At 36.0% G+C, this 27712-nt stretch overlaps 1 protein-coding gene and 2 long non-coding RNA genes across 26 annotated transcripts; all 3 read left to right on the top strand.

Annotated features, from left to right (window-relative positions):
- The first annotated feature begins 4415 nt into the window (after positions 1-4415).
- On the top strand, positions 4416-5912 carry LOC150030570 (uncharacterized). 3 transcript variants are annotated; one of them, XR_016526780.1, is made up of 4 exons: positions 4416-4801; positions 4889-5538; positions 5730-5787; positions 5887-5912. It is a non-coding gene; the product is annotated as an uncharacterized LOC150030570 (long non-coding RNA). The 3 variants fall into 3 exon arrangements; XR_016526781.1 differs by having other exon boundaries at positions 4416-5310; positions 5475-5538; positions 5887-5896; XR_016526779.1 differs by having other exon boundaries at positions 4416-5538.
- A 768-nt stretch (positions 5913-6680) lies between these two features.
- LOC150030569 (uncharacterized) lies at positions 6681-10881 on the top strand. The gene is made up of 3 exons (XR_016526782.1): positions 6681-7645; positions 8131-8324; positions 8489-10881. It is a non-coding gene; the product is annotated as an uncharacterized LOC150030569 (long non-coding RNA).
- A 3856-nt stretch (positions 10882-14737) lies between these two features.
- Positions 14738-25461, top strand: LOC150030568 (pyrophosphate--fructose 6-phosphate 1-phosphotransferase subunit beta 1-like). Of its 22 annotated transcripts, none has more exons than XM_090309571.1 (14): positions 16713-16793; positions 19758-19819; positions 19966-20059; positions 20189-20242; positions 20329-20435; positions 20643-20748; positions 20913-20979; positions 21095-21144; positions 21276-21894; positions 21996-22492; positions 22887-22946; positions 23470-23540; positions 25030-25191; positions 25290-25461. In XM_090309571.1, exons 4-9 carry the CDS (start codon positions 20201-20203, stop codon positions 21375-21377), a joined length of 474 nt encoding a protein of 157 aa, XP_090165697.1. In that variant the 5' UTR covers positions 16713-16793; positions 19758-19819; positions 19966-20059; positions 20189-20200; the 3' UTR covers positions 21378-21894; positions 21996-22492; positions 22887-22946; positions 23470-23540; positions 25030-25191; positions 25290-25461. The 22 variants fall into 22 exon arrangements, with proteins under 22 accessions (XP_090165684.1, XP_090165681.1, XP_090165683.1 ...); XM_090309570.1 differs by having other exon boundaries at positions 19758-19855; XM_090309558.1 differs by lacking the exons at positions 16713-16793; positions 19758-19819; positions 19966-20059 and adding an exon at positions 14738-16078 and having other exon boundaries at positions 21276-21381; positions 21836-21894.
- The last annotated feature ends 2251 nt before the right edge of the window (positions 25462-27712 follow it).

Genomic DNA, 27712 nt, shown 5'->3' with positions numbered 1-27712 from the left:
TTCTTCCACAGTACACATATCATTTTTAGCACAAATACCAATATTATCAGAGACGAGTATGAGCATCATTATCATTCTCAACACAAATATCGAGGTTATTAAAGACAAAAGTATGAGTACCTTGGGCTAATGTTGGGTCGTACTCATAGATCGTTACCGGAGAAACAATAGGTGGCACAATTTCCTTCTTGAGATTCTTCCTATAGTATGTTATCCATGGACCTATTTGGTAGGTAAGACAGTGACAGTGTCGGTAATATTCAAGATAGGATCAGGAAGGGAATCAGAAAAGATCGAAGACGGGGGCCAATTAGTCTCTTCATTAGAGCTCTCCCCCTGAAAATGACTAATAGAAAAGAAGGGTTGATCCTCTTGAAAGGTGACATTTATCGAAATAAAATACTTGTGGGAGGGTGGATGAGAACACTTATACCCACGTTGACGGAGAGGATAGCCAACGAAGACATATTTCTAAGCACGGGGAGTAAATTTTGTCTTTTAACGCAACTGCGCGCATCAATGCATACTCAACCTTTGCATGCAGCGCCTCGCGCGCACACTTGTACAACCCTCGTGTGCAACCTAGCGTACACACCCATGCAACGCCTTGCGTCATTCTGCCTTTGCGCGCATCTGTAGCCTTCCCGGTTGAGTTGCCTGCGTGCTCAACTGTTCCAGCTACATGCTTATTCAACCCAAAAATACAAATTCAACTTCAAGCTGAATTTACTTATTTTTCCAGACATTATTTTGGGAAATTTCCTTCTACAAACTTGTTTAAAATCGTTTTAACTTACTTACCTTAAAATTTGAGCTTCAAATTCTTCACGATATGGTCAGAATTTTTCAATCTTCACACCTTGCTCAAAATCACCTGAGAGCTTGACCTCTTGAGGAAATCTTCTGATGTCAACTCGAATTCTTAAGAATTTCCTTCCAGCAACCTCATAGCTTCATCTACACTCCTCAAGCCTTCAAATGGCTGTGGAATCACCCGTTTAACACTAGAGAATTGTCCAAACCAAGTTCTTGAACTGAGGCTTCCCTTTTAGATTAAGAGATGCATGACCTTAATTACACTTAGGCTGCCACCTATCCCACTAAGTCAACATTAAACCTTCTAATCTCGACAACTGGCCACTACAATCGGTGATTAAGCTGAAAAGCTTCCCCTAATCACCAACTCATAGCTTACTAACTCTTACCAATGCATGGCTTTACTTGGACGCATACACACCTCTTAGCTAGTGCACGTCTCAGCGCCCTTACTCGCACCTGATGCCTAGTCTCAAGATCTTCGCATGGGCCTACTTTACACACATCCTTGCCCAACCATTGCACACCAATGCACGCACAAGCCGCATCGCTTAAGGCATTCTCGCCCATGCGCGCGTCCTTGCCCAACTAACCTCAACGTGAGGCTCGACTAGCGCATAGCCCATGCTAAACGCATGGCATCTTCTTCTCGGCCAACACTTGGCCAATGTTCTTCTTCACACCACTAGCTTTCATCTTAACCTTAAGATGCTTAGGCCATCGCACACCTCAGCATGACCGTCAATGCATCATGACCTTCAACACTTAGTCAAAATTTCTCTCATTAACCAAGCCTTCTTACTCTTCACTTAGCACCCGAGAGCCCTTAGTAATCAACACTTGAAATCATTTTTCTTTCCTTCCTTAGCATCCTCAAGCTTTCCCTACAACCTAGTATTAACTTACACTTCTTTCACTTAGCACCCGAGAGCCCTTAGTAATCAACACTTGAAATCATTTTTCTTTCCTTCCTTAGCATCCTCAAGCTTTCCCTATAACCTAGTATTAACTTACACTTAATCTTATATAACATACACAAGTAGAGAAAATAAGCTTCGGGGTTGACAAATATTTCTTGCTTTGCTTAATGAGATCCACAACTACTTTCCGTCTCAGGTTGTTAGTCTACATGACTCATTGAGTACTCATAGGCAATCATTTTAATACTCATATATTAAGCAAACAAAATAACTTCCACAAATTCTACTTAGATCATGATATTAATCTTCACCCTTACCCCATTAGAATTAGTTACTTATGACAAGAGATAAAGCCAAAGTGAGGATAGATAAGATGATGAAAGTGAACATGATGATATTAAAATAGTTGTTGAATACACAAATGAACTATCTCTTAAACAAAAGGCTACAACAACTAAGAAGATAGAGAAATAAGGTGAAGGGCAATTGTTAGTAATCTCTTGCTTCTCACAGATGAATGTTGAGGCTGCTTGTGATATAATGGTTGGATGAATGCAGAAAGCCCTTTTAGACTCTTGCTTCGGCGAAGCTTCGATGAAGAATCAGGGTGAAATATGGAGGTGGAATTCCCACTCTAATAAGTCGTTATCGTCTAACGTGGTAGGTGAGAATGTCAACATTGCTATCATGGTCAATATTCTAAATACTTGCGAGAAGATCCGCTGGTATTGACTCTGAGATTTCGAGGCATGCGACTAATTGTTTGTTCGTCGGGTAGGGGTTTTGCACATGCGATGTAGGTCCTACGATCAGTCTGCAAAATAGACACTTTGGTGCAACATAACTCATGATATGGGGTAGTAGATGTTTTTGAGATGCTTCACACAAGTTTAATAACATGAATACTTAAGAAGATTGACACATATTCTTCTTATCTATCATCATTATTCCAAGTAAAAGACTATAATAATTTGTATTTCTACAAGTTATCAGGTTGGCCGACACCTTTTGACATTTCACATGGGCAACCATTTGTTTTCCCATCTTTTCACGCAAGTCCACCCCTTCCCCAAGCCTCTTTCTCCATCCACCATAATTTTCCATCTACAAATTTCAGCACATCCAATCTCCTCGTCTCCCACTGACTTTGCCCACCAATGTTTTTGTCAGTTGTCATTTTTCCATCTGCCAGTCTCTTTGCCACCCTAACCAATGAACTACCGGTGTCTTCTCTCTCCATCGTGGTCAACTTATTGGGAAAAACCTTCCACTTCTATTGCATGAACAAGCAGAAAAATAACTAAAAAATTGAAAGAAAATAATAAAATTGGAAACACAATAATTAGCGTGAAAAACTCAAACTCAACGGAAAACAACAGCCCATCAAAGAGATTCATTATGCAAAAAATTGTTACATTCTCAGAATAATTCTCTCCTCGACCCCAATTATAACATCACTCTCAAAGCTTTTGACTACTCATACCCTTTTTCCCATTTTTGAACTAGAGAATGCAGAAGGGAATTTAACAAGACTTAACACACCTAAGCTTAAAATGTTTCTAACTGAGATGACTTGAAACCAAAGACATAGATTCCTTTTATAATGCTTGGAGCCCATGACTTTTTTGAGTTTTTCTGATGTGGGATGATTGCACTTTTACTATTTTACCAAAACCCAACACAACCTTCCACTACAACTTTGAGAAGCAATATTTTCTTCGTCCAATCATTGGAGACTTTTGACACATTCGGCTTCTTCAATCGAGTTGTCATTTGTCTGACACCACCTTTTCCATTGGTATTTTTCTCCTTTTTTCATTCCTTGCATCTCCAACTTTTTTCCTTTTTCATCATTCAAACGTTTTTATTTTGCTTGTCACTTTGCCTCCTTGACCTTACGTCCATCGGTGAGTTTTCTTTGCTTGTCTCGACCTTTTTTTTTATGGGTAGGTTTTCTTTTTGTCTTTCCTCCTCGACTTCTTCATCTTCCCCGTTTGGTTTCCATCTTCGATTGAACCATAAAGAGTTCTTCAGGTTTGAGACATTAGCAATCTTAGAATGATTGTCAATTGTAGATTTGTTTACAAACTTGAAATTCTCATTCCATTTTTGCGCTTTAAGTTTCTCGCAATTTCTCCTCCCGAATTTTTCTATTTGTCGTTATGCGCTTACAATCTGCAACCCAATTTTGCAGTTACTCCCACATCCATGGAGTTTCTCCTCTATCTGTCATATAACATTTGCGATTAGCAATTCGTTTTAGGCACTCGCTTCATGTCTATGGTTCTTGTTCTCCCATTGTCCAAAAGAAAAAAAGAAAGAAAAAAACAGTACTCCCAAGAAAGAACGAGCATTGATACCAATTTATTAGGATACTTCCTAATTAGAGCTCTTAAGAACAAGAAAATTCAAGAACACTCAAATATGGAAATATGCTATATAATAAAAGTAACATGACAACCTAACCTTACGAGAGGGCTAGTCTCTCCCAAATTTACCAAATGAAATTCCAAAAAATTTGACACCCACTTCCCAACCCCACTCCCTCTATTTATCTATAAAGCATTGCCACTCCTAAGGTGGCCAAGTTTCGGTGTCGAACATGTGTCCGACACTGCCACGTCCTGACGTCGCCGACATGTGTCCGACACGCCTTATTTCATTATTGTTTTTTTAATTTTTGACACGCCCTGACACGACTGGACACTTAAGGGCACAACTGCGACACGTTCAAGACAATGGACCTACAAAATTAAAATGAAAAAACAATGAAACAACCATTTTTAAGCCCGAAGGCTTATAATATTAGCCCAATCGAAAACTTAGCTTTTATGGTAAATATGTAGAACTGACTGCACAATTTATCTACCCGTATCGCAATCATGTTAATTTTCTTGAAAGGATTTCTTGCTTTCACTTGTTAGAATTGTTAGTGTGAATATGTGCAGTCTTGATGCGAAGTGATTGCCATTTGAATGCAATTCTTGATTTAAATGCATTTTTGTTTTACCCGAGTGGTTTTGATATGATATGCAGTGGGAGGGATAAGATTGAAACTAGATCAGGTGAAACTCTTTCTTCCCAGAATTTTCATTTTGAGACGTCTTAGTTGTAGTCAAGGCATTAATTGACAGTTCGGTTCTATTTTTCAGTTTAAGCAAGCTGAAGAAACTGCTCAGAATCTTGATTTGGATGGCCTTGTTGTAATTGGTGGAGATGATTCCAACACAAATGCACGTCTCCTCGTTGAAAACTTTAGGTATTTTTCAGAACTATGAAATTTGTTTATTGCCTCCCTCCTTTTTGCTCTCTTTCTCACTCTCATTGTCATATATGGATAAGCTATTATATGTTATTTTTATTACAAAAATATAAGGTTGAGTAATTAATTACTCTAGGGTACCATTTTTTTTTGTGTGCAAGACTCTATGATCTATATTCCCCTTCTTTCTGTTGTTTTCAAATTAGTAGTAAGAATTTGAAAACCCAAGTGATTGGTTGCCCAAAAACTGTTGATGGTGATCTCAAATCCAAAGAGGTCCCCACAAGTTTTGGATTTGATTCTGCTTGCAAGGTACTCATTTCTCTTTGTAACTGCTTTAGAATTCATATTTCGTTTGGACTCAACTTTGGTGACTGTTGCAAAGTTGAAGTAGTTTCTTCAAGAATTCAAGGAAAAAATGGAATGTCGCATTCATGAGATGAGATGCTTAATAGGCTCTTCTGATGTTTATGCAGATATATTCAGAAATGATTGGTAATGTGATGGTTGATGCTCGATCTACAGGAAAATATTACCACTGTAAGCATTTTGCTTAATGAAATTGAAACTAAAAATAGTTCTGATGTGCTGACATGTTCATAATAACTGAATTATTGACATTACCAGTATTTAAAGTTCAGATATGTCCACTTTTTTAAAAAATATATAAATAAATAAATAGATAATATAAATAATAAATCCCATCTTGTTGCTTTATCTGTAAAATACAGTGCACTTCACGGCTGCTCAATTTTATTAACCTTCTCTATTTGACCTACCTAATGTGAGGTTGTACTTTTTCATTGTTGTGATGTTGATACCTTTTTGTTTCTCACTCAAGTTTCAAGTTTATTATCATATGACATTAAAGTGTACATATATCCACAGTTGGACGGCTTATGGGTCGTGCTGCTTTTCACATCACACTGGAGTGTGCTTTGCAAACTCATCCAAATATTACTATTATTGGAGAAAAAGTAGTTGCTTTATTTAAACTACTTAAGATAGAAACCTTTGTCAAGGACAACATTTATCTCCACATGCTTTACCAGATAGAAATCTTTGTCAAGAGGGGCATTTACCTCCACATGCAACCCTAGGGTAGTTTATTCTCTTTGAGAATTAGATTTTGTCTCAGTAATAACTAATAATCTCTGCAACAGATACTATGTAACTATGAAAACTGAAATTGTTGAGTCCGTTAATATATCCTGTTTGAGAATTTTATCTTCTTGCATTTTTACATGGAATGGTAAATATCAAACAAAACTTAAGGGTAAAGATGAAAAGTTGTGATAAACAAAGGATTCATGGAATTAGGTTGAAACTTTTAATATGGTGCAATGGAACTAAGTATTGACATCCCATATCATATTCAATTGCCTAAGTGATATTGGATGCCTTTTTTTGTCTGCATTGAAAAATTTGGTCTATACCACCTAGTTGTATTTGACTCATGGAGATTTATTGGTTTTGAATGTATGCAGGCGAAAAAATTTCCAGACAAAAAATAATTTGTTTTGAATGTTGACTCATTTATTAATAGAGCTTTAGTTTATAGGGTACATCGAATTTACAATGTGTTTTGCAGGTTGCGGCTAAGAAGCTTACCTTGAAAAACGTTACAGACTACATTGTCGATGTAATTAGTAAATGTTCTGAACTTGGTTATTAATTATGGTGTTGTACTTATTCCTGAGGGTTTGATTGACTTCATTCCGGAGGTATTTCTCTTGTTATTGTAACTAATTGTGTTTATTTCTTTTGGTTGTATGCTCACTATCCACTAAACCCAAGATTCTCGAGATCAATATTTCATTCTTGAACTGATATCATTTATAATTCGCTTTCTACAGGTGCAACAGCTTATTTCGGAACTTAATGAAATTCTTGCCCACGATATTATAGATGATGATAGGTTATGCAAAAAGAAATATTATAGATGAGGATAGGTTATGGAAAAAGAAACTAACTCAATCTCATTACTTTTTTGAATTTTTCCCACAAGCAATCCAAGAACAATTGTTGCTTGAAAGAGAACCACACGACAATGTCCAAGTAATTGTTTTTCCTTTTTGTTTTATACATGTCTTTTCATGAAATTGCGGTGGAAAAGAGAAAACAAAAAGGTGCATATAATGGGCGGCCAATTCAAGGGGCAGTCACATTTCTTTGGGTACTTATTCTATTCGTGCTTGAAATGTAAAATTACGAATGGTACGAGCAAATGGCCACGAGATGATACGAAAAAAATTGTACTTTGCTGGTTAGTGCTCTGTGTGTTATCTCTGTTTAATTCTTCTTTTGACTTATACGTACGAAGGGATGTGTGGTTTATCCACGAACTTTGATTCAACTAATTGCTATGCTTTGGGTTACACTGCTGGAGCTCTCCTCCAGAGTGAAAAAACTGGACCAATATCATCGATCTGTCTGTCCCACTTCTTGTACCTCCTGATCATTTTAGTCTCTAACCTTTTAACCTTTCATTCTTTTTCTTGATATCAGTTTCCTCCATAGATTTTTCCTCGTTTCTATTACTTACTAGTTATGCATATTAGGTAGGAAATTTGGCTGCTCCAGTTGAAGATTTGGATGGTTGGCAGAACTGCATTGACTTCGTTAATGGACGTGGAAAGGAGACACGGTATGATTTTTTCATGAAAACGTGCATTCCTGTTCTCATGTTTTCTTGAATAACACGTTAATAATTTTTTTTATAGAATATTTTTTATGGGGAATAAGAAGGGAAATGACAAACAGAATATCAATTATCCAGCCAAAATGAGAACAATGGAGTTCACTAGAAGAAAAAAAATTTAAGATGAAAAAAACCTCTCCAATCTATATTAAAAAGACGACAATTTTCTAGTTGATGAAACTTAAAAGTTTATTTTATTTTTCTTTTTTAAGCATCCAAATAACTTACTAGTGACTAACAAAATACTATAAAGACAGGTGCATGTAAGATCAGAAAAACAAGGATAAAAGTGGAGTATCATAATGTAAAAGTGGGGTATCTTTTCTCTTAACAATTTTGAAAGGCTTTGGATTGATAGAACATCTTCATGTAGTCTAGTTTAATATTTATCATTTGATGATCTCTTTCTAAAGGTAGAATTCGTTTGGCAGGTAAGTTCAAGCCTGTGATCAAGAAGACAATGGAATATCGCATTTCTCTACCTATCTTTCATTGATTCAATCTTTCATTTCTCTACCTATCTTCCCATTTTCATCTACATTTCTCTCCTACCAATGTCTCTGCCTTTCATCATTAATGCCGATGTTTCCCCATCACAAGTGTTGGATTTGATTCTGCTTGCAAGGTACTCATTTCTCTTTGTAACTGCTTTAGAATTGATATTTCGTTTGGACTGAACTTTGGTGACTCTTTCAAAGTTGAAGTAGTTTCTTCAAGAACTCAAGGAAAAAATGGAATATCGCATTCATGAGATGAGACTCTTAATAGGCTCTACTGATGTTTATGCAGATATATTAAAAAATGATTGGTAATGTGCACAAAGAGGAAATCATAATAAACATCAATCGAGAAAAGCTCCGGATTAAAACAGTCAAGATTCTGGAAGAACGAGAGAAGAAGAAAATGCCACCGTGGACGTGAAAGGCCCAGCTTGGAATAAGTAGTCCCTGAGCTACTATGTGAAGACCTCATCACGGATGCATTCTTTTTTAATATCCTTTTTCTGCATCAATACTTCATGAACTTTCATCACCTTATTATTACCTGTTATCATATATTTGCTTTTACGTCTTTCCAAAAAAAAGAAAAAAGGGTGAGAAAATTTTTGCTAACTTTCTTTTATTGTTATCATTACCCTCTCAATGTTTTCTTTGCAAACGAACAAGACACATGATTGCGAAGGCGCTGCATGAAGATACAACTACTTTATTATTATCATTACCCTCTCAATGTTTGCAAAGGAAGATCGCTGCAAAGAAAGAGGCATCGATAGGCAATGCCGACGATAGCGCAAATTTTGGGGTTGTATTTTTCCTTCACTCTATTCCAAATTCTGCACCATCGCATCGTATTTTAATTTTGAAAGTTTTATCACCGCATCCTGTTTGATTACCGCAATCATTTAACATTGATAAATTTAGTAAGTCGCCGCATGCTTTCTCTTTGCCATTTATGATTTCAAAGATGAATCACATGCATCTATTTTTTTTTTTTTATATACTAGAGTCAACTTATTTTTAGGACAATCACCTCAAGAAATGTTTCTAAAAGTTAGTGGTCTGCTAGGTTTCTTTCAAACTGATCCTTTACCAAACTTCTTAAGAACATTGGATGACTTCTTTCAATCTATTGGCAAGGAGGACATTGCCGCATTTTAAATTTTGGGGTGAGGTATTTATTTTCAACCTTGCTATTTTTGGCTATATGAAGAAAAAAAAGGAAAATTAGAATAACAACTCCACTGCCAACGCAATGGAGAAACACATGTTGATAAGAGTTAAGTTGTGAATGACACATACCTGTAGTTGGATGTCCGCAAGACACACGTGGGGGCAAGCCGAAACGAAAGTAAGTCGCCAGGATCAACGCATAAACAAATACCGCAATTCTGCTGCTAAGTATGTATGAGTCTAGTTTGAGAAAGAGCGTCTTGCTCGTAATTGGATGTCCGCATGACACATGTGGGGGCAAGCCAAAATGAAGGCGAGGCATGCGTCCATCGCATGGTAGTTGCGCTCGTCAAGCGATTGCGATCACCGTGTCGAAGTTGCGGTATTAAGCGAATGCGGTCACTACAAGATTGCGGCTACACGATAACGCATAATAGAGGGATCAACGCAAGGTTGGTGGAATGAACGCATCAACGTACATCTTGGGAAAATAAAAAACTGATGTTGACATTTCACCTACTACGCCATTAGCAGCAGAGATTTAGAAAGGACTAACGCGTCGCGAATGTCAGAATCAGAGCAGTCCATTAATGCTGTCGGCGATCCAATCTCTATATAAAGAAGCCGGTGAGCAGAATGTCAACTTATCTAGAGTTTTTCCCTGCGATCCAGACAAATGCGTGAGAAGAAGGCTTGAGAATTCTTCATCTCCTTCTTCCATTCCGAGAAACGACCAAAGCCTACGATCGGAGCTAGATCTCGGGAGAGTCAGCTCCACCGCCCATCCATGGCACCCTGATGCGTTATTTTATGAGGTGGAATTATGGATGAAAATGCGTTGAGCACTTAAGTTTTCTCAGTGGAATTCAAGTGTATACCCCACTGAGTTTCTTGGTAAGTCCAGGGTCGAACACAGGGACTTGGGAAAAAATATGCGGTGGTAATTTCTCAGAAGAATTTGCGGTAACCAAATAAATCAAGTAGTTATTGGGAATGTTGTTTGTGGTAATAAAAATAAACAAATACAGCGGAGTTCGAAAAGAGTTATAAAACGGGACGCGATAAGTATGCGGTGAATGGGTTGAGAAGAGTTTCGGCTAACACTTCTTAGGATGCGTTCATGCTATGCGATCATGCAACACACATACAATAGTAAATCATCTCTCGATGCGAATGCTACGACTTTAATGCTAGAACGCATGCGATATATGCGATAAGACTATAGGACCTACACATAAGCCTCTATTCTTATTTATGCGATGAAAAAATGACACATACACATATAAGGCGACCACATAATATCATACCTATCTCTAGGATGCATGCGATGCAGGTTGGCAAACAGAATTTATCTCTAGGTTCCTATCTTTTGTTTATGCAGTTCTAATCATTGCACTCTCGAGTCTAGATTCTAACTTAGCTCTTTCAAATCTTAGGTTCTTTCTTTAGACTCTCTCTCTCGAGTAGCTCTAAAGGGATGTCGAGCACAACATAAAGAAAATGGAGAACCTAAAGAGCTACTCGAGAGAGAGTCTAAAGAGAGAGTCTAAAGGGATCAATATGTCATTCTTGAACTGATATCATTTATAACCCGCTTTCTACAGGTGCAACAGCTTATTTCGGAACTCAATGAAATTCTTGCCCATGATATTATAGATGGGGATAGGTTATGGAAAAATAAATATTATAGATGAGGATAGGTTATGGAAAATGAAACTTACTACTCGTGCTTGAACTTTTGTTGTTTTACTTTAACGCTCCTGTCCAAGTAATTGTTTTTTCTTTTTGTTTTATACATGTCTTTCCATGAAATTGAGTTGGAAAAGAGAAGGCAACAAGGTGCATATAATGGGCGGCCAATTCAAGGGGTAGTCACATTTCTTTGGGTACTTATTCTATTCGTGCTTGAACTTTTGCTGTTTTACTTAAACCTCCTGTTTAATAATTTAGTGATTAACACATATTATATTTAGCACTTGGGTAGTAGGCAAATAAGTTATGAACTCAAAAACATGCATGTTGGTAAATGCATTAAGATCTTTTAAATTCATATTTGATAATTAGGGGTATCAAGTATCTAGACTTCCATTATGAACTCGTAAAGAAAATGGCCAATCAAGTGATGGGTTAGGCTTACAGCTACTTGACTTTCAAATGTAAACTTACCAATGGTACGAGCGAATGGCCATGAGATGATACGAAAAAAATTGTACTTTGCTGGTTAGTGCTCTGTGTGTTATCTCTGTTTATTTCTTCTTTTGACTTATAGGTACGAAGGGATGTATGGTTTACCCACGAACTTTGATTCAACTTATTGCTATGCTTTGGGTTACACTGTTGGAGCTCTCCTCCAGAGTGGAAAAACTGGACCAATATCATCGATCTGTCTGTCCCACTTCTTGTACCTCCTGATCATTTTAGTCTCTAACCTTTTAACCTTTCATTCTTTTTCTTGATATCAGTTTCCTCCATAGATTTTTTCCTCATTTCTATTACTTACTAGTTATGCATACCGGGTAGGAAATTTGGCTGCTTCTGTTGAAGATTGGATGGTTGGCGAAACTGCATTGACTTTGTTAATGGATGTGGAGAGGATACACGGTATGATTTTTTCATGAAAACGTGCATTCCTGTTCTCATGTTTTCTTGAATAACACGTTAATAATTTTTTTTATAGAATATTTTTTATGGGGAATAAGAAGGGAAATGATAAACAGAGTATCAATTATCCAGCCAAAATGAGAACAAATGGAGATCGCTAGAAGAAAAAAAACGAAAGATGAAAAAAACTCTCCAATCTATATTAAAAAGACAACAATTTTCTAGTTGATGAAACTTAAAAGTTTATTTATTTTTTTCTTTTTTTGAGTATCCAAATAACTTAATAGTTACTTAGACAATATTTAACAATTTTGAAGGATTGATAGAACATCTTCATGAAGTCTAGTTTAATATTTATCATTTGATGATCTCTTTCTAAAGGTAGAATTCGTTTGGCAAGTAAGTTCAAGCCTGTGATCAAGAAGACAATGCTGGAACTAGATGGTAATATGATCTCTTTCTAGAGTAAATGTCGTTTCCTTTAATCTCCATCCCAGTCTTATATTATAATTCACGTCGCTCCATTTGTCATGTGAGGAGGTCAGATCAGAATCCTACCATTAATTATGCAAGTTCAAATCTAAAAGAAGAATGGAGCAGGTGATCTGGATATAGGTATCTTACACAACCAAATCGATGAAAATCGAACCTATTTTTCAGAATTTGGATAAGATATTTTAATGAAGTCTCGGGTCAAATTCCATAATTGGAAGTGAGATACCTAAATTCTTTGTAGTTTCCATTCTTACATGAATTATTAGGAATGTGTTAAGTTCATTGTAATGTCTAATTTTGTTGGTGTGTATTTTTGCTTAGTATTGTCTTGTAAAGGGCCGGCCGGCAAAATCATAGACGAAGCTTTATGGTATTTCTTTTAATTATTGGAAAAGGAGGGCTCCTGGGTATGTTCTCGAAAGGGAAGGTAGAGGTAGTACTTCGAATGGCGAAGAGAGGCGGCTTGGCAAAGAAGGAATGAGAAATCGTCAAAGATGACTTCTTTGTTGGCGAAACGAAGGGCTAGTTCTTTCTCTCTCCATCTTATGGTATTTCACTTGATTTCTTTCTTCTTGTCCTTCTTTCTCCTTTTTCTTTCTTTTTTTATCTCTGTTTCTCCGTCTATCTTCTCCATCTCTTGCTTAATTTTCTCCATCCATATGATTGTATCTCAATATCTTTTTGTTTTTCTGTTTTCTTCATCTCATTTCTATTGATACTCCTTTCTTCTATTTCTCTCTCTTTTTGTTTGCCCTTTGTTAAAATTTGATACTTCATGTATTATTATTTAGTTTATAGCTAAATGTCATTAAAGCTAAAATATTGAAATATTAGTAAAGTAACTTGGTCATTAGTGTTGCGTGTGTGTATCATTAGTGTGGGTGTTAGTTTAAACAATATAAAAAATTGTTACGACTGTTGTATTTGGTTAGTTAATCATGTATTTTTTTGCTAGGTTAAATCACTTCATTTTTATCCCCAATTCAAGTCGTGGAGTAGAAGAACACACTAAAAGGTATGAAAAAGTTGTAGTAGTCTTTTACCTTCAGGCTATTAAATTTGAGCGATTTAGTCACATATTAACTCTAAATCTTGCTTTTCTATCTTAAAATCTAGCTCTTTATTTTATCCTTGTTTTAAAAAATGTTTGAATTAGTCTTTGTCAAATATTATGTCACACTTGCATTAGTCTTTGTAAAATCTAGCTCAAGTGCCTATTTATTTGTTTTGCTATTCTTACGTTCTCACTTCTTGGTGGAAACTAAAAATCCCATAGAAAGTTCATTTATTTTCTTGGTTGGTTCTTTGGGAACTATTAATGCCTTCCACGTCTTGCAAAAAACCTCCCATATGTCTTAGGCCTGAATTGGCAAGTTTTGTGTAGCATAGCCGAGTTCTAAACATTTACCTTGGTTGTCCCTTTTCCACTAGAGTCTCCAGGTGTTTTTGGTTGGGATTTATGTTTTAAGCCTTTTCTTTTTGCTAAGGTTGGGTTTTCACCAAATGTTGGTGGAGGTCTTTATCTGTATGCAAATTGATTGATTTCGTGGAGACCAAATGCGTTTTAAAGTAGCCTAAATTGTTACATTCGCTTGGAGACCAAATATCTCTTTTCATTTTTTAAATTAAAAATTTCGTTTCATTGAAACCCCCTCTCTCTCTCTCTCTCGTTGTTTTAGCCATGAAAATTTTAGTCTCTTGCTGGCCAAATCCTCACATTAGGGACTCATATGGAGCTTTTGGAGAATCAAAATCCCTTCTTAGAGTGTTATCCATTTCATCCACAAGCTCTTTCCTCTTATTCTAGTCAAGTCCTTCATCTTCTCGACCTTGTCGAACACTCAATTTTCCACTTCTTTCATTGATTCAATCTTTCATTTCTCTACCTATCTCCCCATTTTCATCTTCATTTCTCTCCTACCAATGTCTCCGCCTTTCATCGCTAATGCCGATGTTTCCTTAGTCATTGCATCTTCTCCGTCGGAGATTGGCCTTGTTTCTACTGTGTATATCGAAGTCCAAGCCCACTGTATCGATCAACCTCTCCCTTTTCCCTCTATTCCCAAAAACCCCTTCAAAATCCTCGATGGCCCTCCTAGCTCTGCCGCTGGCAATCCGGGTGTTTATTATCCATAGATCATTTACTTTCTCTTCTTGTTTTGGAGTTTTTAGCCTTCATAACGTGCTTTTTTTTTTGTACTCTGTTTGGTAACTGAGTTGATTGATGTCTCGAAGGAAGAGTAGTGACATGCATTGAGTTTCTGACAACGCGTCGCGAATGTCAGAATCAGAGCAGTCCATTAATGCTGTCGGCGATCCAATCTCTATATAAAGAAGCCGGTGAGCAGAATGTCAACTTATCTAGAGTTTTTCCCTGCGATCCAGACAAATGCGTGAGAAGAAGGCTTGAGAATTCTTCATCTCCTTCTTCCATTCCGAGAAACGACCAAAGCCTACGATCGGAGCTAGATCTCGGGAGAGTCAGCTCCACCGCCCATCCATGGCACCCTGATGCGTTATTTTATGAGGTGGAATTATGGATGAAAATGCGTTGAGCACTTAAGTTTTCTCAGTGGAATTCAAGTGTAAACCCCACTGAGTTTCTTGGTAAGTCCAGGGTCGAACACAGGGACTTGGGAAAAAATATGCGGTGGTAATTTCTCAGAAGAATTTGCGGTAACCAAATAAATCAAGTAGTTATTGGGAATGTTGTTTGTGGTAATAAAAATAAACAAATACAGCGGAGTTCGAAAAGAGTTATAAAACGGGACGCGATAAGTATGCGGTGAATGGGTTGAGAAGAGTTTCGGCTAACACTTCTTAGGATGCGTTCATGCTATGCGATCATGCAACACACATACAATAGTAAATCATCTCTCGATGCGAATGCTACGACTTTTAATGCTAGAACGCATGCGATATATGCGATAAGACTATAGGACCTACACATAAGCCTCTATTCTTATTTATGCGATGAAAAAATGACACATACACATATAAGGCGACCACATAATATCATACCTATCTCTAGGATGCATGCGATGCAGGTTGGCAAACAGAATTTATCTCTAGGTTCCTATCTTTTGTTTATGCAGTTCTAATCATTGCACTCTCGAGTCTAGATTCTAACTTAGCTCTTTCAAATCTTAGGTTCTTTCTTTAGACTCTCTCTCTCGAGTAGCTCTAAAGGGATGTCGAGCACAACATAAAGAAAATGGAGAACCTAAAGAGAGAGTCTAAAGAGCTACTCGAGAGAGAGTCTAAAGAGAGAGTCTAAAGGGATCAATATGTCATTCTTGAACTGATATCATTTATAACCCGCTTTCTACAGGTGCAACAGCTTATTTCGGAACTCAATGAAATTCTTGCCCATGATATTATAGATGAGGATAGGTTATGGAAAAATAAATATTATAGATGAGGATAGGTTATGGAAAATGAAACTTACTACTCGTGCTTGAACTTTTGTTGTTTTACTTTAACGCTCCTGTCCAAGTAATTGTTTTTTCTTTTTGTTTTATACATGTCTTTCCATGAAATTGAGTTGGAAAAGAGAAGGCAACAAGGTGCATATAATGGGCGGCCAATTCAAGGGGTAGTCACATTTCTTTGGGTACTTATTCTATTCGTGCTTGAACTTTTGCTGTTTTACTTAAACCCTCCTGTTTAATAATTTAGTGATTAACACATATTATATTTAGCACTTGGGTAGTAGGCAAATAAGTTATGAACTCAAAAACATGCATGTTGGTAAATGCATTAAGATCTTTTAAATTCATATTTGATAATTAGGGGTATCAAGTATCTAGACTTCCATTATGAACTCGTAAAGAAAATGGCCAATCAAGTGATGGGTTAGGCTTACAGCTACTTGACTTTCAAATGTAAACTTACCAATGGTACGAGCGAATGGCCATGAGATGATACGAAAAAAATTGTACTTTGCTGGTTAGTGCTCTGTGTGTTATCTCTGTTTATTTCTTCTTTTGACTTATAGGTACGAGGGATGTGTGGTTTACCCACGAACTTTGATTCAACTTATTGCTATGCTTTGGGTTACACTGCTGGAGCTCTCCTCCAGAGTGGAAAAACTGGACCAATATCATCGATCTGTCTGTCCCACTTCTTGTACCTCCTGATCATTTTAGTCTCTAACCTTTTAACCTTTCATTCTTTTTCTTGATATCAGTTTCCTCCATAGATTTTTTCCTCATTTCTATTACTTACTAGTTATGAATACCGGGTAGGAAATTTGGCTGCTTCTGTTGAAGATTGGATGGCTGGCGAAACTGCATTGACTTTGTTAATGGATGTGGAGAGGATACACGGTATGATTTTTTCATGAAAACGTGCATTCCTGTTCTCATGTTTTCTTGAATAACACGTTAATAATTTTTTTTATAGAATTTTTTTTTATGGGGAATAAGAAGGGAAATGATAAACAGAGTATCAATTATCCAGCCAAAATGAGAACAAATGGAGATCGCTAGAAGAAAAAAAATGAAAGATGAAAAAAACTCTCCAATCTATATTAAAAAGACAACAATTTTCTAGTTGATGAAACTTAAAAGTTTATTTATTTTTTTCTTTTTTTGAGTATCCAAATAACTTAATAGTTACTTAGACAATATTATAAAGACTAGACAAGGTGCATGTAAGATCAGAAAAACAAGGATAAAAGTGGAGTATCTTTTCTCTTAACAATTTTGAAAGGCTTTGGATTGATAGAACATCTTCATGAAGTCTAGTTTAATATTTATCATTTGATGATCTCTTTCTAAAGGTAGAATTCGTTTGGCAAGTAAGTTCAAGCCTGTGATCAAGAAGACAATGGTGGAACTAGATGGTAATATGATCTCTTTCACCACGAGCTTCAGTTGAGCTAGTTTGAGATTGTTAAGCTTCACTTTCATCTTGTAGAACCTCAATATTTCTTACTTGGCCAACTCCTTATGATTGCCACTTATTTGTTTATCACATCCTTTAGTGCCTTTCCCACTAACTCACCTCACCTGTAACAATATCACTACCTGGAATAGTTGCTTCAACTCGTTTATTCCCAGCCATATCAGCCACAACTTTCTTAGTACAATCATTACTGCTATCATTAGTTTTGCTATTTTCTTCCACAGTACACATATCATTTTTAGCACAAATACCAATATTATCAGAGACGAGTATGAGCATCATTTTCATTCTCAACACAAATATTGAGGTTATTAGAGACAGAAGTATGAGTTCACCTTGGGCTAATGTTGGTTCGGACTCATAGATCGTTACCGGAGAAACAATAGGTGGCCCAATTTCCTTCTTGAGATTCTTCCTTTAGTATATTATCCATGGACCTATTTGATAGGTAAGACAGAGACAGTGTCGGTAATATTCAAGATAGGATTAGGAAGGGAATCAGAAAAGAACAAAGATTGGGACTAGTTAGTCTCTTCATTAGAGCTATTCCCCTGAAAATGACTAATAGGAAAGAAAGGTTGATCCTCTAGAAAGGTGACATCTATCGAAATAAAATACTTGTGGGAGGGTGGATGAGAACACTTATACCCACGTTGATGGAGAGGATAGCCAACGAAGACACATTTCTAAGCACGAGGAGTAAATTTTGTCTTTTAACGCAACTGCGCGCCTCAATGCATACTCAACCTTTCCATGCAGCGTCTCGCGTGCACACTTGTACAACCCTCGTGTGCAACCTAGCGTACACACCCATGCAATGCCTTGCGTCATTTTGCCTTTGCGCACATCTGTAGCCTGCCCGGTTGAGTTGCCTGCATGTTCAACGGTTGCAGTTGCATGATTATTCAATCCAAAAATCCAAATTCAAATTCAAGCTGAATTTACTTATTTTTCCAGACATTATTTCGGGAATTTCCCTTCTACAAACTTGTTTTAAAATGTCTTAACTTATCTTAAAATTTGAGCTTCAAATTCTTCACGATCTGGTCAGAATTTTTCAATCTTCACACCTTGCTCAGAATCACCCGAGAGCTTGACCTTTTGAGGAAATCTTCTGATTTCAACTTGAATTCTTATGAATTTCCTTCCAGCAACCTCAGAGCTTCATCTACACTCCTTAAGCCTTCAAATGGCTGTGGAATCACCCCTTTAGCACGAGATAATTGTCCAAACCAAGTTCTTGAACTGAGGCTTCCCTTTTAGATTAAGAGATGCATGACCTTAATTACACTTAGGCTGCCACCTATCCCACTAAGTCAACATTAAACCTTCTAATCTCGACAACTGGCCACTACAATTGGTGATTAAGCTGAAAGCTTCCCCTAATCACCAATGCATAGCTTCCTAACTCTTACCAACGCATGGCTTTACTTGGACGCATACACCTCTCAGCCAATGCACGCCTCAGCGCCCTTTCTCGCACCCGATGCCTAGTCTCAAGATCATCGCATGGCCTTACTTTACACACATCCTTGCCCGACCATTGCACACCAACGCACGCACAAGCCGCATCGCTTAAGGCATCCTCGCCCATGCACGCGTTCTTGCCCACCTAACCTCAACGTGAGTCTCGGCTAGCGCATGGCATCGTCTTCTCGGCCAACACTTAGCCAATGTCCTTCTTCACGCCACTAGCTTTCATCTTAACCTTAAGATTCTTAGGCTGTCGCACACCTCAGCATGATCGTCAATGCACCATGACCTTCAACACTTAGTCAAAATTTCTCTCCTTAACCAAGCCTTCTTACTCTTTCACTTAACACTTGAGAGCCCTTAGTAAACAACACTTGAAATCATTTTTCTTTCCTTCCTTAGCATCCTCAAGCTTTCCCTACAACCTAGTATTAACTTACACTTAATCTTATTTAACATACACAAGTAGAGAAAATAAGCTTCGGGGTTGAAAAATATTTCTTGCTTTGCTTAATGAGATCCACAACTACTTTCCTTCTCAGGTAGTTAGTCATAACTACTTGACTCATTGAGTACTCATAGGCAATCATTTTAATATTCATATATTAAGCAAACAAAATAACTTCCACAGATTCTACTTAGATCATGATATTAATCTTCACCCTTACCCCATTAGAATTAGTTACTTATAACAAGAGATAAAGTGAAAGTGAGGATAGATAAGATGATAAAAGTGAACATGATGATATTAAAATAGTTGTTGAATACACAAATGAACAATCTCTTAAACAAAATGCAATACAACAACTAAAAAGATAAAGAGATAAGGTGAAGGGAAGTTGTTAGTAATCTCTTGCTTCCCACAGATGAATGTTAAGGCTGCTAGTGATATAATGGTTGGATGAATGCAGAAAGCCCTTGTAGTCTCTTACTTCGGCGAAGCTTCAATTAAGAATTGGGGTGAAATATGGAGGTGGAATTTTTTTCTCGTGCAAATCTCAATCTTTGGGTATAAAAGTCCATCCCTCCTTCATGGCGTCAAGGCTCTATTTATAGAGCCGTGCACTGACTATTGGTGGGATTCCCACTCTGATAAGTCGTTATCGTCTAACGTGGTAGGTGAGAATGTCAGCCTTGCTATCATGGTCAATATTCTAAATACTTACCAGAAGATCCGCTGACTGCACAATTTATCTACCCGTATCGCAATCAGGTTAATTTTCTTGAAGGGATTTCTAGCTTTCGCTTGTTAGAATTGTTAGTGTGAATATGTGCAGTTTTGATGCGAAGTGATTGCCATTTGAATGCAATTCTTGATTTAAATGCATTTTTGTTTTATCAGGGTGGTTTTGATATGATATGCAGTGGGAGGGATAAGATTGAAACTCCAGATCAGGTGAAACTCTATCTGCCTAGAATTTTCATTTTGAGACATCTTAGTTGTAGTCAAGGCATTAATTGATAGTTCGGTTCTATTTTTAGTTTAAGCAAGCTAAAGAAACTGCTCAGAATCTTGATCTGGATGGCCTTGTTGTAATTGGTGGAGATGATTCCAACACAAATGCTTGTCTCCTTGCTGAAAACTTTAGGTATTTTTCAGAACTATGAAATTTGTTTATTGCCTCCCTTCTTTTTACTCTCTTTCTCACTCTCATTGTCGTATATGGATAAGCTATTATATGTTGTTTTTATTGCAGAAATATAAGGTTGAGTAATTAATTACTCTAGGGTACCATTTTTTTGTGTGCAAGACTCTGTTATTTATATTCCCCTTCTTTCTGTTGTTTTCAAATTAGGAGTAAGAATTTGAAAACCCGAGTAATTGGTTGCCCAAAAACTATCGATGGTGATCTTAAATGCAAAGAGGTCCCCACAAGTTTTGGATTTGATTCTGCTTGTAAGGTACTCATTTCTCTTTGTAATTGCTTTAGAATTCATATTCCGTTTGGACTGAACTTTGGAGACTATTGCAAAGTTGAAGTAGTTTCTTCAAGAACTCAAGGAAAAAATGGAATGTCGCATTCATGAGATGAGACTCTTAATAGGCTCTGCTGATGTTTATGCAGATATATTCAGAAATGATTGGTAATGTGATGGTTGATGCTCGATCTACAGAAAAAGTGTACTTTGCTGGTTAGTGCTCTGTGTGTTATCTCTGTTTAATTCTTCTTTTGACTTATACGTACGAAGGGATGTGTGGTTTACCCACGAACATTGATTCAACTTATTGTCATGGTTTGGGTTACAGTGCTAGAGCTCTCCTCCAGAGTGGAAAAACTGGAACAATATCATCGATCTGTCTGTCCCAATTCTTGTACCTTCTGATCATTTTAGTCTCTAACCTTTTAACCTTTCATTCTTTTTCTTGATATCAGTTTCCTCCATAGATTTTTTCCTCGTTTTTATTACTTACTAGTTATGCATACCAGGTAGGAACTTTGGCTGCTCTAGTTGAAGATTGGATGGCTGGCAGAACTCCATTAACTTCGTTAATGGACGTGGAGAGGAGACACGATATGATTTTTTCATGAAAACGTGCATTCCTGTTCTCATGTTTTCTTGAATAACAAGTTAATAATTTTTTTCTAGAATATGTTTTATGGGGAATAAGAAGGGAAATGACAAACAGAGTATCAATTATCCAGCCAAAATGAGAACAATGGAGTTCACTAGAAGAAAAAAAATGGAAGAAGAAAAAAACTCTCCAATCTATATTAAAAAGACAACAATTTTCTAGTTGATGAAACTTAAAAGTTTTTTTTTTTTTCTTTTTTTGAGTATCCAAATAACTTAATAGTTACTAACACAATACTATAAAGACTAGTCAATGTGCATGTAAGATCAGAAAAACAAGGATAAAAGTGGAGTATCATCATGTAAAAGTGGAGTATCTTTTCACTTAACAATTTTGAAAGGCTTTGGATTGATAGAACATCTTCATGAAGTCTAGTTTAATATTTATCATTTGATGATCTCTTTCTAAAGGTAGAATTCGTTTGGCAAGTAAGTTCAAGCCCGTGATCAAGAAGACAATGGTGGAACTAGATGGTAATATGATCTCTTTCTAGAGTAAATGTCGTTTCCTTTAATCTCCTTCCCAGTCTTATATTATAATTCACGCCGCTCCATTTGTCATGTGAGGAGGTCAGATCAGAATCCTACCATTGATTATGCAAGTTCAAATCTAAAAGAAGAATGGAGCAGGTGATCTGGATATAGGTATCTTACACAACCAAATTGATGAAAATCGAACCTATTTTTCAGAATTTGGATAAGATATTTTAATTAAGTCTCGGGTCAAATTCCATAGTTGGAAGTGAGATATCTAACTTCTTTGTAGTTTCCATTCTTACATGAATTATTATGAATGTGTTAAGTTCATTGTAATGTCTATTTTGTTGGTGTATATTTTTGCTCAGTATTGTCTTGTAAAGGGTCGGCCGACAAAATCACAGACGAAGCTTTATGGTATTTCTTTTAATTATTGGAAAATGAGGGCTCCTGGGTATGTTCTCAAAAGGGAAGGCAGAGGTAGTACTTCGAATGGCGAAGAGAGGCGGCTCGGTAAAGAAGGAATGAGAAATCGTCAAAGATGACTTCTTTGTTGGCGAAACGAAGGGCTAGTTGTTTCTCTCTCCATCTTATGGTATTTCACTTGATTTCTTTCTTCTTGTCCTTCTTTCTCCTTTTTCTTTCTTTTTCTATCTCTGTTTCTCCTATCTTCTCCATCTCTTGCTTAATTTTCTCCATTCATATGATTGTATCTCAATATCTTTTTGTTTTTCTGTTTTCTTCATCTCATTTCCATTTATACTCCTTTCTTCTATTTCTTTCTCTCTTTTTGTTTGCCCTTTGTTAAAATTTGATACTTCATGTATTATTATTTAGTTTATAGCTAAATGTCATTAAAGCTAAAATATTGAAATATTAGTTAAGTAACTTGGTCATTAGTGTCGATTAGTGTGGATGTTAGTTTAAACAATATAAAAAATTGTTACGACTGTTGTATTTGGTTAGTTCATCATGTACTTTTTTGCTAGGTTGAATCACTTTATTTTTGTCCCCAATTCAAGTTACGGAGTAGAAGAACACACTAAAAGGTATGAAAAAGTTGTAGTAGTCTTTTACCTTCAGGCTATTAAATTTGAGTGATTTAGTCACATATTAACTCTAAATCTTGCCTAGAATATTTTTCTATCTTAAAATCTAGCTCTTTATCTTATCATTGTTTTAAAAAATATTTGAATTAGTCTTTGTCAAATATTATGTCACACTTGAGTTTATGATTTTTCTGTTCCTTGATTTCTTGAAACTAGCTGATCTTTATTTTTTGACTTATTTTATTTCTCTTTTAATCGGTTCTTTGAGTGATTAGTTGTTTAGGATTGTGATTTATGATTCTATAGGGCATGGACAAAGAAAAAGAGATGACATTTTAGTTCGTGGGTATTTTCATCTCCAGAATAGAATCTCAAATTAAAATCCTAAGTTAGTAACTGACAAATCAGAATTGGAATTGATTAAATATGTCAAGCGGGGATAAAAAAAATTCACTTTTAACTTTTTGTATTTTATACTCATGCTCCTTTGCCTTTTTGCATAATCTTTTTTGGTTCTATACAGGCCAACGGAGGATTTATAATGAGTGCAAGTCACACAATCTAGGTGGACCTGAATACGATTGGGGTATTAAGGTGATTTTTTTTTAAAAAAAATATTTTGCACTGCCCTTTATATTTAATTAAATGAAATTATTGGTAAAAATGCAACCTTTTGATGAAGCATAATGCTTTTGTTGCAAAATGTTAGTTGAAAATTATGATCTTTATCTTATAATCCATGACAACTACAACAATGATGTATCTATGTTTATCTGACTTAAATGCATTGACTTTTCAGTTTACTTATAGCAATGGGCAGACTGCACCTGAATCAGTTACAGACAAAATATATGGAAACACCATTTTGTTATATTTTTTTTTTTTGTTCAATTTCTTGTTTACTTTCAAATTAGTCAATTTTCATGTTATATTGCATTCAATATTTTGTACATTTTTATTCTTTTCTTGTTTATATGAAAGTTCTCTTTGAGTCGTCTGGGTCCTCAGTCCTCTTGTGAAGTGCCTATTTATTTGTTTTGCTATTCTTACGTTCTCACTTCTTGGTGGAAACTAAAAATCCCATCGAAAGTTCATTTATTTTCTTGGTTGGTTCTTTGGGAACTATTAATACCTTCCATGTCTTGCAAAAAACCTCCTAAAGTGGCAAGTTTTGTGGAGCATAGCCGAGTTCTAAATATTTACCTTGGTTGTCCCTTTTCCACTAGAGTCTCCAGGTGTTTTTGGTTGGGATTTGTTGTAAGCCTTTTCTTTTTGCTAAGGTTGGGTTTTCATCAAATGTTGGTGGAGGTCTTTATCTGTATGCAAATTTATTAATTTCATGGAGACCAAATGTGTTTTAAAGTAGATTAAATTTGTTACATTCGCTTGGAGACCAAATATCTCTTTTCATTTGTTCAATGAAAAATTCCGTTTCATTGAAACCCTCTCTCTCTCTCGTTGTTTTAGCCATAAAAATTCTAGTCTCTTGCTGGCCAAATCCTCACATCAGGAACTCATATGGAGCTTTTGAAGAACCGAAATCCCTTCTTAGAGTGTTATCCATTTCATCCACAAGCTCTTTCCTCTTATTCTAGTCGAGTCCTTCTTCATCTTCTTGACCTTGTCGAACACTCAATTTTCCACTTCTTTCATTGATTCAATCTTTCATTTCTCTACCTATCTCCCCATTTTCATTTTCATTTCTCTCCTACCAATGTCTCCACCTTTCATCGCTAATGCCGATGTTTCCCCCGTCATTGCATCTTCTCCGTCGGAGATCGGCCGTGTTTCTACTGTGTATAGTGAAGTCCAAGCTCACCGTATCGATCAACCTCACCCTTTTCCCTCTATTCTCAAAAACCCCTTCAAAATCCTCGATGGCCCTCCTAGCTCTGAGTTGATTGATGTCTCGAAGGAAGAGTAGTGACATGCATTGAGTTTTGTTTATTCTTTTACTGTGTTTTTCTTATGATTATAGATCTCGCTTTTGTTTGGAACTTGAGTTTTACAGAATGAGTTTGAGGCCAGTTGCTACTTCTTAAGGTTTTAGAGTGTTTGAGTTGTGTGTTATATGTGCGTGCAGATGAGATCACAAAGCTGTTTCCTGATCTTTTCGGCCAACCGTCGGCAATGTTGGTGCCAAGTGATTCCAGTTCGATGCAGATGAATAAGAAATTGAAGATTGGAGTTGTCTAGTTTTGTGGCCAAGCACTGAGAGGGCATAATGTGATTTCTAGACTATTTGGTAGGGTCTCATTGTGTCCACATTTATAAATCAAGAATAAATGTTTGCTTTTCTGTTCAAGTTGTGGCTAATTAGCAGATTCTATAATTTTGTTGAAGATTTCCTACAGGTTCATGCAAAAGGAAGCACGTTGTATGGTTTCAAGGGTGTCCTACAGGGATCATGAAATGTAAATATGTAGAACTGACTGCATAAATTTAAACAGAGAGATAATTTTGATGTATTTTCTTCACGCTGATGATAAGAATAAACTAAAGTGTGTTTGTAATATATTTTCACGTGTTTAATTTAAAAAATAAGTCATTTTAAAAAAAATAAATGTTTGATAAGTATTTAAAATAACTTTTTAAATGTTTTTTTTAATAAATATTCACGAAGGATGTTTAAATAAAAATAAGTTTTTAAAAAAACCATTTTTCCACAAGCAAACAGATCCTACATAACTAACTAAATATTTATTTTATAAAGTAGTTCTTCAAACAGAGTTTATATTAACAATAGTAATAAAAATAAATTATTCATAACATAATAGTTATTAATTTATAAGGACAAATTTATAATATTTATTTTTTTTACTAACATGCAAATGATCAAAAATAAAATATTATAAAATAAAAACTCAAACATTCCTATAGGTTGGAAGTTGCTCAATCCCCCATGTTGTTGTATTAAAAAAAAAAAAAAGGTTAAATTCTAAAATAATTTTTTATTGAGAAATTTTCCAAATAGAAAAAATGTCAAACTATTTACAGAAAAAGTAAAAAAAAAAAACATTGATAGACACAGATAGATTTCTATGCCGATAGACTTCTGTCAGTCTCTATGCTAGATAAAGAATATTAAGATTTTATTATTTTGTGTAAATAGTTTCCCTATTTTTTAAAATTTTTTTGAAAATCTCCTTTTTTATAACTATTAATAGATAAAATTTAGTCAACGAGTATACCAAATAATGAATGATTAAATAAACGATATTAAGAAAATCAAGGTAATCTTCATACCCTGTTTTTTGTTCTAAGAAAATCATGTTCGATATATTTGTATGAAAGAATTTATATCTATTTGTTTACACTTTTTGCAATTTTTTTAGTACAACAAATATGAGGGATGGAGATCTGAAGGTGTAACGACCGGTTCCTTACATATTATGGTCCAACCGCTACGACATGCATACTTAGACTTTTCTATCATGAGATAGTTTTGGCAAAAATCTCAAAAGAACATATCTAAGATTTTATTAATTAAGTAGAAAACTATATAAAAAGTTTATTTTACAAAACACCAGGATCCATAAAACATTAGCGTAGTGATACAAAAATGTATGTGCCTATAATAGTGAGTTTGATGGTTGGCCATTTGAGCGACATCCAGTTCTGCCACTATGCTGTGTCCTTACCTAGAAAGTCTATAAAAATAGGATGAGTATATAATATACCCAGTAAGTATTTCTCACATAGGGTAGTGACCAAATGCACAATCACATGCAACATGTCCTGAAAACGTATGATTGGGACTGAAAACATATAATAACATGTGGTGGTCGGTTATGCTTCTAACGTAAATTTCTCTGCCCTGATAGAAAGATGAGGACTTAGGCGGAAACTAACTCATCTGATGATTAGCGGGTCATGTAGTCAGTAGGGTCAGAGTCGCATCCAACATCAACCATTAACATAAACGTAAGTGTAACGACCCGAACCCTAGGATCTAGGTAAGGCCGTTACTAAAATAAATGCATGCAAAGAATTTAAAACGACGCTCAGTTATTTGAAATAAATGCTAATTAAAAACAAGAGAAGTTCAAGAGACATTTATTAAATGCCATTATTAAAAACAATAATAGGGTACCCATAAATCATAAAGGTTAATAAATACATATAAAAAAAACAATCCTTAATAATAAGTTTCAAACATCAAAACTAAACATTTAAGGGAAACATGAAAAGAACTCTAAATCTCATGATGCGGAAGCGTAAAAACTAGTCCCAGTGGCTCGATCATGAATTCCGCTGCGCCATCGCCGGTGCATCTCTACCCTTACCTGAAACATCAACATAAGAAAGAATGAGTATGAAATACTCAGTAAGTAGCCCCACCACTGGGGTCAGGCTAGGCATCTATGTCCTCTAGATACCCGCACATGGCACATAAATACATGTAACAGATGAGAGACTGAGTCCTATCTTATTGTAGTTAAGTATGCTCACAAAACTGGTGAATCCCGAAGGAAACACAAAACTGGTGAATCCCGAAGGAAACACAAACTGATGAATCCCAAAGGAAACACAAAACTGGTGAATCCCGAAGGAAACACAAAAATGGTGAATCTCGAAGGAAACACAAACTGGTGAATCCCGAAGGAGACACAAACTAGTGAATCCCGAAGGAAACACAAACTCGTGAATCCCGAAAGAAACAAAAATTGGTGAGCATCTAACTAATCAATGAAGATATTCACACAGTCTTAACATGCTATGATTCAACATTGTACAGTTCTAAAACATACATAAAAATCCTTGAT

This window comes from Benincasa hispida, unplaced genomic scaffold (assembly GCF_027475165.1).
Source record: "Benincasa hispida cultivar pf3 unplaced genomic scaffold, pf3_genome.v1.1 HicScf1848, whole genome shotgun sequence".
NCBI classification, from domain to species: domain Eukaryota; kingdom Viridiplantae; phylum Streptophyta; class Magnoliopsida; order Cucurbitales; family Cucurbitaceae; genus Benincasa; species Benincasa hispida.
The sequence above is the reverse complement of the archived record's forward strand: the minus strand, read 5'-3'. Positions and strand labels throughout refer to the sequence as shown.